This window comes from Panthera pardus, unplaced genomic scaffold (assembly GCF_024362965.1).
Source record: "Panthera pardus isolate Hobbes unplaced genomic scaffold, ASM2436296v1 HiC_scaffold_2, whole genome shotgun sequence".
Taxonomy (NCBI): Eukaryota; Metazoa; Chordata; class Mammalia; order Carnivora; family Felidae; genus Panthera; species Panthera pardus.
In genome coordinates, this window is record NW_026526765.1 from 124,353,707 (window position 1) to 124,365,758 (window position 12,052).

Consider the following 12,052-nt stretch of genomic DNA (forward strand, 5'->3'; position numbering starts at 1 on the left):
CATTTTACAGCTCTTTGGGGGGAAAAAATCCCTCTTTGGGTGCATGATTGGGGCAGGAGGAGACTTGTCTAGGTAACTTTGGAGTCACCTGTCCACTTACTGTGACCATCCTTTTTCTATGGCTAGAGAGATGGTTTCTGAGCTGGAAAAGTCCTCAGCTTATGTTGGGGTCCTGGTTTCCCCAGGGTTTTATGAGAAGAATTTTTTTTTTTTTTAAGTAAGCTCTACATGCAATGTGGGGCTTGAACTCAAAACTCCAAGATCAACAGTCACATGCTCTATTGACTGAGCCAGTCAAGCCCCCTGAGAACTTTATAAAAGTGCATACTCAGATGAAAAACTCAACACCCTAAAAACCTCCCACTGGGCAGATATAAGGTCTCTGCCCCACTTATCTGTCTTCATGAACATATAGTTGGTCTTCCTGGAGCCAGAAAGCACAGGGGAAGGTTGCTCCTTCAGGAGTCTTGTCAGAACTCTTTAATTCCCTCTGATTCTCAGCAGCACAGCTGGGTTGGATGTGATTTGAAACTTACAGCAACAAGTACTTTGAGGGTCCTTCTGGATATGACCCCCAAACCAAACTCCCCTTTAACAAGCTGCAAAAGTACAGGCACAAAGACCAGGAAATAACTTACAAGAAAGATGAAATGGGGTCTGCCCAAGTTAGAATCCCCAGGTTCCAATTTCAACTCTGTGGAGAATATGCTGTATAACCTTGGGCCTCCATTCCCCCCATGAATAGTAGATATGAAGACGACTACAGGCCAACCCTGTGATGTTCCAGTTGTTTTCGAATTCACTCTCTCTGTGAAAGAAGCTGTGTCCGCTTCCATTGTCATGCAACTGAGCAAGTGAATTTGAGTGGGGTGCTATCAAGCACTGCCTGGGGAGCTTGTGCAGTAGTACTTGTTTACCACATGCCTACACTGGTCACACCTGACTGTGCAACACCACTGGAATTTGCAGTTACAGCTGCTGATAGCCTCAGTTCTTCTCTCCTCCACCTGCAGGCCACACTCGGTGCACAAGCGCCCACAGCTGCGTTGCTCCCACCTGGATGTGTTGTGGCTATTCTGCAGACACTCCCGACCTTCTGTGCCATAGATGCCCAGGCTGGAATTGCGGGTACAGTAATCTGGTGATTCCTCCAAAAAGATCAGCTCAGCCTCTGCACTAGGAAGGAATCCCTCAGTGGGTGCCCAGTGGCCCTCAGCACTGTTCCCAGCCCTTAACTGGCGCTTATCCATCTCGATTTTCAGGGCCCGTTCGTACTTGGCCTTCAGGTAGTCTCCCATCTCCCGGAAGTCAGCCAGCTGCAGCCAGCATGTCTGGATACTGCAGCTTCCAGAGATGCCATGACATTTGCAGGTCCTTTTCATAATGGCTCTCACTGCCTTCAGAGAGAGAAAGAGAACGAAAAAGAATGACTCTGGGTAGGGAAGACCCAAAGGCTAGTAATTAAATGGAATATTTTAGAGTTGAGCTTCTTAACTTTGGAGGGCATCAGAATTACTGGAGAGGCCTGTGAAAAACACTTATTCTTGGGCCCCACCTCAGATCTTCTCAATTGGAATGTTCAGGGGTATAAAGGCCTCAGTGTGGGTAATTTTATTTTATTTATTTATTTTTTTTAAAGTAGTTGATTTTAAATTTTTTTTTTTAAACGTTTTATTTATTTTTGAGACAGGGAGAGATAGAGCATGAACAGGGGAGGGTCAGAGAGAGGGAGACACAGGATCTGAAACAGGCTCCAGGCTCTGAGCTGTCAGCACAGAGCCCGAACCGGGGCTTGAACTCACGGACCGTGAGATCATGACCTGACCCGAAGTCGGCCGCTTAACCGACTGAGCCACCCAGGTGCCCCCAGTGTGGGTAATTTTAAAGCTCCCTTGGGTATTCTTCGGGAAAGTCAGGCAAGTGTTGAGGTTACTGGAATCAGAAACCTTGGGCTCTAGGCCCAACTCCATCACTTGTTGAGCCTGTTTCTCTCTCTCATTGGAATAAGAATGATCAAGAAAGTACTGTGTAAAGGGGAAAATATGATCATTGGCACTGTTATTGTCTTGAAAGTGGGACCTGGAGTATTTGTAAGGGTTTTGATTTGTCCTCTCCCAGAGGGAGGGAAGCTCCTGCAGTCTGAACGCTTACCCTTGAGGCAATTACCCATGAGTGTAATTAATTGCCTTGAAAACCTCTTACCCTTGCCCTGGGCAACTAGGTCATCCAGATGTAGGTTCAAAGGGAAATTTTTCTGCTCTTAGCACTAAATCCAACTTGTTTCCAGATTTGAGTTCAGAATAATCGAAGTTTTGGGGTAGAATAGACCCTCCACAGAAGCCCAGATCAGTCCCAATCCCTCGAAGCCCAGACATATTTTAGGACACAGGTTGGATGAAAACCCCCATCAATTTCCTAGAACATGCAGTTGAAATGGGTAAAATTTTAAGTCATAGAAGCAAGGCTTTGGTACTATATTGTTCTGTGTTCTCAGAAACCTGCCTGTGGAAGGGGCTAGACCATAATGTTTAGGGATAAGACTAAAGTAGAAGATCTGAGTTTATTGCCTGGTTCTGACGCTTATTAGTTAGTTGTATTGCCTTGGCCAAGCCACTTGGCTCAGCCTGAACTGGTGTTGTCATTCAGAGACTGGGGGTAGCCCTCCCAGTCCTGATAACTGCTGTATGGATGACATATGGGTATGAGACAGCTCTTGGTAAGCTGTACAGATGTGAGGCTATTGCCAGTACTGAAACTGAGAGTTCACTGGTGGACTCCTATACCTACCAGCCTGCCTGCCCTATTGTTGTGAAGATTCATCACGGCTCTGGCATCCTTTCCCTTTTCCAGGCTGTCCACAAAGAGTTTGGAGATCCTTTCCCCAAATTCCACATTGTCGCTGCAGCCTCCCCAGATCCAGCCATGACCTCCTATACATAAGGAAAGAGTAAGTTCTGCACACATATTCCTGGTCAATTTCAGAAGAGTCTAGGTCACTTTGGCTAACCATCCCCCAAGAGCCCTAGAAGAGTGTAAAGCTATAGCTGCAGGTGAAACAGGGATGTGGAGGTGCTCAGGGTGGGTGGGTGAGGTCCTCTTCCCAAAGCCAAGTGCTCACCCTCAGGTACTTTCTATCTCTAGGCAGTTAGTTTCTATACCCACAGTAAAGGAGGCATACTGAGCCTGACCTAGATGATCTCAGAGGTTCATTGCAGCTCAAACATTCTGGAATTCTGTACCATTATCTTACAGTAGTCTTGTTAGAGCCATCTCCTCCCTCATTAATGACAAATCTGATTCTCTTAGATGGTGTACAAGTAACTGAGTAGCTCTGGATTATGGCCAAACTGTTCTCAGACTGAAATATGAGGGTTGGCTTTAAACTCTCTTTGGCCTTCTAATTCCTAAATGCCTTGTTAGTTCTAGAGTTCAATGCTACTTGGTGATCCTGTAATCAGGGACCCAGGCTCAACTCTTGGGAGACTATAGGTTCAGGACCTCCCACCAAGAAGTTGCTGCTAGTATCTAGGGATTTGAGGGAAATGTGTCCACCTTTTCCTGGAAGACCTTAGCCTGAATGTAGCTCTGCATCCCTCACTTCTACCCACCCACATCAGAGAGCACAACTTACCTGTTTTTCCATTTTTTGACTCATCACAGCCACAGTTTTCAAAGTCACCCATGCTACAGTTCTTGGTAATGGTGTACATGACTCCAGCAGAGCTGATTGCATGAATGAAGGAAGTCTCCCTGGTGGCTTTGGAGAGAGAGAGGGGACTGGAAACTTGGGCTCTGATGACCCAAAAAAGCAGAGGCTTTGGAAAAGCAATGCTCTTTCTCTCCCCTCTCCCCTGCCCCCTTTGGGTTGAAGAGGATACTCTTTCTTCTACTTGAGAGAACAGTGCGTGTCTTTCCAGCATCCTTACTGTCATTCACACAGACATGAGCATCCCCATGTACAGATGGGGAAAGTAAAGCCCAGAGAGACAGTGATGAGATCAAAGCCACTCTCCTTACCCCTTGTACTGGGACCAAGACCCTGCTCTCTTGAAAACCAGCCTGGGCTTCTGTTCATTAGCCACTGCTTCTAGTCCTCAGGCAGTGAGGACTCAGTGAGGTGAATACAAAAATATCTCTTTTTGTTTTGTTGTTAAGTTTATTTGTTTGTTTGTTTATTTATGTATTTTGAGAGAGAGGGGGAGAGAGAGAGAGAGAGAGAAGAGAGAGAGAGAGAGAGAGAGAGAGAGAGAGAGAGAGAGAGGCAGGCAATGGGCAGAGAGAAGGAGAGACAGAATCCCACGCAGGATCTGCATCATTAGCACCGAGCCCGATAAAGGGCTTGAACTCACAAACCATGAGATCATGACCTGAGCCGAGATCAAGAGTCAGATGCTTGGGGTGCCTGAGTGACTCAGCTGGTGTCTGACTCTTGGTTTCGTCTCAGGTCATGATCTCATGGTTCTTGGGTTTGAGGCCCATATCAGGCTCCATGCTAGCAGTGTGAAGCCTGCCTGGGATTCTCTATCACTCCTTCTCTCTCTGCCCCTCCCTGGCTCACTCGCTCTCTCAAAATGAATAAACTTAAAAAAAATTATAGGGGTGCCTGGGTGGCTCAGTCAGGTAAGCGTCTGACTTTGGCTTAGGTCATGATCTGGTGGTTCATGGGTTTTCATGGGTTTGAGCCCTGTGTTAGGCTCTGTGCTGACAGCTCACAGCCTGGAGCCTGCTTCAGATTCTGTGTCTCCCTCTCTCTCTGCCCCACCCCCATTAGTGCTCTGTCTCTCTCTCAAAAATAAACAGTGAAAAAGAATTTTTTTAATTTTAAAATTACCCTTAAAAAAAATAAGTCGGATGTTTAACTGACTGAGCCACCCAGGTGCCCCCAAAAGTATTTCTATAAAATGTAATAATCTCTATTTTTAAAATGCATGCCCATATTTGTGTGTTTGTATACACTTACCTTGCACTGAGTTACATGAATTAAAAATAGGGAAAGGACTCTGTGTTTGCAGCCTTGGAGGAGTTTCCCATCTGCCCAGCTGTCATAAAATCCCAACAACAGAGATGCTGAAAGATCACACTGAGCTGTGTCTCATGTGGAGGTGTGCGTGTGTGTATGCACCAGTGCAGCTGTTTTTAACTGTGTGTAGTAGTTTGCATAAAAGTTGTTTATATAGAAACAATAAAGAGGTGCCTGAGAAGAGGTGGGGAGTAGTAAAGAAGATGATAGTGGCGAAGAGAAATATCTTCCCATGGAGTAGACACTCAGAATGGGGAGTGTGTGGAAATGAAATGGGACAATGATTTTTTAAAGAGTTTAGTAAGATACCAGCTCAATAAATGGTAGCCACAATCATTATGATTATTACATGGCTCCCGCTTCATGTCAGAAGGAAGTAAAAGTCCTTTTCTCTTTCCTAAGCCAGCTTTGTTAGCCCTCATTACTCCTGGTGACCTAAATAGAGCTGGCCTTATTGACCAAATGACAAAACTGGGGTAAGAGAGGGGAAGTAACTCATTTCAAGGTTTCACAGCAAGGAAATGGCAGATCAGCCTTTCACTGATAACTTTTTCATTTCACTGTGCATATATATGTTATACATACAACATACACACATACTGCAAACCCACCTCCATGCACATATACCCCCTTGTGCAGGTGCACAAACTTACCACTTCTCAACCTGTTGTGAGTGGACAGCTGGAGAGCATTTTCCGGGCAGTTCCAGCGTTCCCAAGCAAATTGGAACTTACACTCCTCAATGCCACTCTGGGCACCCAGGGCCACACTAGTAGTGTAGGTCAGATAGGCCTGGCAAAGGGAAAAGGGCTATGAAGTTCAGCTCTGGCTCAGGTCAGGTTGTCTGGGGGGAGCAGGGGAGCAGGCAGGACTCAAATGGGTTAGCTCTCCATTAAGGAAAACTTATGGGTTCCCCCATCTGTCTCCCCTCCCCTCTTTTCTTTCCCCAAAAGAGTTCCCTTAGGAACCCAGATGGGTAAAAACAGAAGCCAGAGACCATCCTACCTTAGGGCCTGTTATCAGGAAATTATTCACTGACCTATCAAAAAGAGAAAAAGTGAGGCAAATGGTGAATGGGGATGATATAATGGGGGTTTCCTTGGTGGGGAGTGGTGGTGGGGGGGCAAGGACTTACCAGGCAGAGGCACTGAAGGTGGCATAACATATGCCAACAGCCACCCTGAGCATAAACAGGTCTCCCATGGCCCTGCTCACCCCCAGGGGACCAGGTCCAGCCCAGGGCCAACTCCAGAGAAGTGAGGAGAGGGCAGGGTCTTTCTCAGTATTTACGTGGGGAAATTCTGAATGGCCAAGGGGGAAAAATCAACAGCTCTTCTCATTTGTCCCTCACTGGCAGGACTGCAGGAGCCACTGACCCAATGGGGGACCAGGAAGGAAGGACTCAGCCCAAAACCTCCAAGGAAAGCCCCGCCCCACCCCGCCCTGCCAGCCCTTCTTCCCTCTCAGGCTGACAGAAGGGCTGAAGCCTTTCCTTACCCTTGAGGTTTCTTTCCTCTATAAATCAGATTTGTCTCTTCCTACTTGATGGCTCGTTTCTCAGAGTCTTGTAGGCTGGAGCAGATGAGGTTCCTAACCCTCAAGGTAGGTCACCAATTCCTCAGAGCTACAGTGTCCTCATCTGTCAGTGAGACCTCACTCTTTGTCCTGCCTTCTTCCCCAGTATTAATAATTATAGAGGAACCCTACTGGGGACCCTCTACTACTCATTTTCCCAAAGTAAGTGAATGCACCTTTCCTACCTCCTTCCTTGGTGACTGTAAAGTCATGGAATCATGGGACCATGAAACAGATCACTTCAGAGGGTATCTCTGTAATAGGCCCTTCTATTACATTCCACCAAAGTAAGTTCTGGTAAATTTCCTTCATTCCTAGAAGGTCTTTCATTTTATATGTGAGAATCAATCTTCGGGCCACCCAGGGCTGTATTTGAAAAGATTGATGACTTTCTTTCTTTGTTTTTGAGATAGAGAGCGAGAGAGACAGAAAGAGACCACGAGTTGGCAGGGGACAGAGAGAGAGAGGGAGAGACAGAATCTGAAGCAGACTCGGAGCTGTCAGCACAGAGCCTGACGCAGGGCTTGAACTCACAAACCACAAGATCATAACCTGAGCCAAAGTCAGACGCTTAACTGACTGGGCCATCCAGGCACCCCAGGACTGATGCCCTTCTGACACCAGTCTGTTGCTAGGACATCAGCTCCTTAGGCAAGAATATTTTATTTTATTTTTTAATTTAATTTTATTTTATTTTGTTTTATTTTATTTTTTGTTATTTTGTTTTTTAAGTAATCTCTATGTCCAACATGGGGCTTGAACCCATGACCCTGAGATCAAGAGTTACATGTTCTACTGACTGAGCCAGCCAGGCACCCCAGGAATCTCTCTTCTAGATTGACTTTAGTGCTTGAGATGATGCCTGGATGAGAGAACAGATGAATGAATGAACAAATGAATGAAAGAAAGAAATTGTGGCCCCTAGTAGGGACCTGAGGCACCATTTAGGTAGGTTTGGGCACATAGTGAAGGGGTGGAGCTCCTACTTGGTTGGTGAAACTCTTTTCTAGGGCTGAAGAGGCACCATCCTGACTCAGCACCCTGTGACCCTGAATATCTAGATCACATCCCAGCCCTCTGGTGCCTGATTTGGGTGAGAAAGGGAGCTCAAGCACTCCCCCCCACCAAAGGAGCTCCAGGGGCCAAGGAGTGATCAGGCTTTTTTGTTAGGGCAGTGCACTCAAAGTATGGGCTAGGATTGGTGTTAGTGTGTGAACTGTTACCTGTTACCTAAGTACAGAAATGAAAGTGTTTAGAAATTTTTGCAGCATTTTGATGTAATAATTTTAGATATGCTGAATCTAATGATAAGAAATTTGGGCTCCTAATTTGTATATATATTTTTTTCTGTTTCATTTTTCTAAGAGGATAGGTGCGAATGTCACAAATGCAAAGTGTCCTTAATGAACTAAAGCTCTTCCTCTTGGCCCAGCAACTAACTGTCTTCCTCTGCTTGCTTGTGGGCTTCTCTCCTTGGGGAAAAGAGGTATCTGAGACTTGAGTCACTTGGGAAAAGCCCACTGAGTTTGCCTCCTACTTTCCCCAGTCAAGAATCTAATGTCTGGGGTGCCTGGGTGGCTTAGTCGGTTAAGCGTCCAGCTTCAGCTCAGGTCATGATCTCATGGTTCGTGAGTTCAAGCCCCACATTGGCTCTGTGCCAACAGCTCAGAGCCTGCAACCTGCTTCGGGTTCTGTGTCTTCCTCTCTCTCTGCCACTGTCCTGCTTGCTCTCTGTCTCTCTCCCTCTCAAAAATAAATAAGCATTTTAAAAAATTTAAAAAAAAAGAATCTAATGTTTAACTTTACCTTCTTTTTTTTTTTTTTTTTAATTTTTTTTTTCAACATTTTTTATTTATTTTTGGGACAGAGAGAGACAGAGCATGAACGGGGGAGGGGCAGAGAGAGAGGGAGACACAGAATCGGAAACAGGCTCCAGGCTCCGAGCCATCAGCCCAGAGCCTGACGCGGGGCTCGAACTCACGGACCGCGAGATCGTGACCTGGCTGAAGTCGGACGCTTAACCGACTGCGCCACCCAGGCGCCCCTAACTTTACCTTCTTAAGACAGCAGTGTTGATTTCCGTGCCACTCACTGTTGGGTCAGAGCACCGTTAGCCCTGAGGTAGTCCCCGCCATGCTCCTTGAAAGAGTTTTAGGAACGACTCCACTTTCACTTCCTGTGTGTGAGCACCTGGGTCTTATTTTTCTGTATCCCCTATAGGAAACAGGAGAAGGTAGTGAGCTTTTTGTGTGCAAACATTGTGTATATTTCCGCTCAGATTCTCCAAAGCTCACATAATTTCTCCAATGGGAATTTAGGATGTTAAGAAAGGACTTTACTCCCAGGTCTTAGGAGCCTTCTGCTTTGGCCACTAATTTGTGGTATAACCTTGGGTAAACTATTTATTACCACGTGGACTCAGTTTTTTCATCGTAAAATGAGGGAATGCAGAAAATGTTGAACAATGAATGACTTCTATAGACTTCCCCAGCTTTCTACATGTTGTAATCCTACTTTTAAGGTTTACAAAATTTATTAGTCCCCAAGGTAATTATAGGCCAGAAATGGGGAAGTCTTGTCTTCCCTAGCTCTTCATATGGATTCATCTTATTTATCTTTGAATCCTTTAGTTGGCCATCAGGACAGATCTGTAAGACAGATACCTAGAGAACAACCAATGCTTTGTTCAGAGTGTTTTGGGTCTATGTCTACATAAGATCCCTGTGCTGGACTGATGGAAGTCCTTCATGTGGACAGAGAGATGAACCAGAGATAGACACTCCACACTGGAGTCTACCAATCATTTACAGTCATTGTGCATCCATTTCCTTAACCCCAACTCTATTGTCTCATTAATTGTTTGCTTGACTGTTTAAGTAGGCTCCCATCAAAGGTTGAGAGTCCCATGCTCTACCAACTAAGCCAGCCATCCTATCTCATTAGTTGTTTTGTTTGTTTAAAGTTTATTTTGAGAGAGAGAGACTGTGAGAGAGCTGGGGAGGAACAGAGAGAGAGGGAGAGAGAGAATCCCAAGCAGGCTCTGCCACTGTCAGCACAGAGCCTGATGTGGGGCTCAGACTCATGAACCCTGAGATCGTGATCTGAGCTGAAACCAAGAGCTGGCTGTTTAACCGACTGAGCTGCCCAGGTGCCCCTTTATCTCATTAGTTTTCTTTCTTTTTTTCTTTTTTAATGTTTATTTATTTTTGAGAGAGAGAGAGAGAGAGAGAGAGAACAGGGGAGGGACAGAGAGAGAGGGAGACACAGAATCTGAAGCAGGCTCCAGGCTCTGAGCTGTCAGCACAGAGACCGACACAGGGCTTGAACTCACGGACTACAAGATCATGACCTGAGTCCAAGTTGGATACTTAACTGACTAAGCCACTCAGGTGTCCCTGTCTCATTAGTTTTTAAGTGATGATCCAACTTTTGGTTTTTCTTTTCCAGGAAGGGAAATCTGGATCTGAAGACCACAGGAGATGATGACAGGGAGGTAGAGTGGGCCTGTCACAAGACAAGAGTGTCTCTGAACCAATGGCATGCTGGTAAGTAGTGCTTAACAACCAGCTGTGGTGTGACAGGAGCCATGATTGGTAGTGTTTGTTGATTTCCATGGTGTAAATACTCCCACCATGGCCTATTTCAAACTACCATCATGGACTTAGGAAGAAATGAACAGTATCACATCATTATATAGTATTCTATCATATAGGTGTAATAGACATATAAATAACCTTAAGAGTATAGATAATAGTAAAATGTCAGAAAATAATTCGGAAAAGATTAATTTTGAGTACTTGTCATCTTTATTTTCAATATAATTTGTTCATGTAATTTAATTTTTTAAAGATTTTATTTTATTAAAAAAATTTATTTTAATGTTTATTTATTGAGAGAGAGAGAGAGAGAGACAGAGACAGAGGGTGAGTGGGGAAGGGACAGAGAGAGAGAGAGGAAGACACAGAATCTGGAGCAGGTTCCAGGCTCTGAGCTGTCAGCACAGAGCCCGACGTGGGGCTCGAACTCATAAACTGCAAGATCATGACCTGAGCCAAAGTTGGATACTTAACCAAATGAGCCACTCAGGCACCCTTTAAGATTTTATTTTGAAGTAATCTCTACACCCATCCTGGGACTTGAACTCACAACCCCTAGATCAAGAGTTGCATGCTCTACTCTCGATAAAATCTACTCAATTTTTAATAATCACTGTGTTTAGCAACCAGTTTGCAAAATTTCTGAGGATTTACCAGTCAGCTTTCTGAGCTGGGACAAACTGTGCTCCCAGCACACTAATGGAGACTGTGTTCTCCCTCTACATTATTTGGAGATACAGTGCAAAATATTTTTTTTTATGTTTTATTTATTTTTGAGATAGAGAGAGAGCGAGAGAGCAGGGAAGAGGCAGAGAGAAGGGAGGACAGAAGATTTGAAGTGAGCAGTGAGTCCAATGTGGGGCTTGAACTCACAAACCATTGAGATCATGACCTGAGCTGAAGTTGAACACTCAGCTGATTGATCCACCAGGTGTCCCAGTGCAAAAGATTTCTATGTGGAATTTAACACCAAATATTTGTCTATTCCATTTATGCACAAGGTTTTAACTCTTGCTGAGCTATAAGTCTTGCTACCTGCCCTCAAGGAGCTTAGTGTCTTGTAAACAGAGGCTAAAGTGAATAACTATAATGTAGGGCAGAAAGTAGAATCCAATGAATAAATGCATGCACCTCTGGAAATATGTTCATAGAACTAGAAAGGAGGCCAGATCAGATAATTCTGAAGGCCTCTTCTGCCTCTAATTTTATAGGATGTTGAGGTTCCAAGAATCCTATGGGAGGTGCTGAAGGCTATAATAAATGAGGAATAGGCCAGAGTCACCCTTGTTGTACCCAGCTTCAAAAAATCTAGAGGACTCGGGGTACCTGGGTGGCTCAGTCGGTTAAGCTAAGTGTCTGACTCTTGATCTCAGTTCAGGTCTTGATCTCAGGGTTGTGAATTCAAGCCCCTCACTGGGCTATAGACTGGGCATGGAGCCTACTTAAAAAAAAAAAAAATTCTAGAGACAATTCATAGAACAGTGTCTGATATAGAGGGTCCCATTTTATGAGGTAACTGAGGCCCAGAGAGAGGGGAATTACTCAGGGTCACACAGTGAGTTGAGGCCGAGAAAACCTGGATCCTATCCAGGTTTGCCCAGGATTGAGGGATTTCCCATGGAGTGGGACTTCCAGTGCTTAAACCTGGACAGTGTTGGACACAACAGGTGGTTGGTTACCCTACCATGATGATGGTGTGCATTCTAGTCCTTCTTTCCATTGTGTACTCCCACTAAACTCCCAAATCCCTGTTCCCCCACATTTCTTTTCCAGGCTCCCTCCAGGGCTCTGACCTATAAGCACTGCTTAGATTGTGGAGCAAATTGGGTTGGGGGCAGTGGAGTGAGAGGGTGGAGAGAGG

General features: G+C 45.2%; 1 protein-coding gene across 1 annotated transcript; it reads right to left on the reverse strand.

Annotated features, from left to right (window-relative positions):
• Positions 1-429: 429 nt before the first annotated feature.
• On the reverse strand, positions 430-6,223 carry WNT8A (Wnt family member 8A). Its single transcript, XM_019424244.2, has 6 exons — positions 6,156-6,223; positions 6,026-6,059; positions 5,674-5,812; positions 3,632-3,757; positions 2,788-2,930; positions 430-1,397 (listed from the first exon to the last, which is right to left on the reverse strand). The coding sequence occupies exons 1-6, from the start codon at positions 6,221-6,223 to the stop codon at positions 876-878; spliced, it is 1,032 nt and encodes a 343-aa protein (XP_019279789.1). The 3' UTR covers positions 430-875.
• Between the last annotated feature and the right edge of the window lie 5,829 nt (positions 6,224-12,052).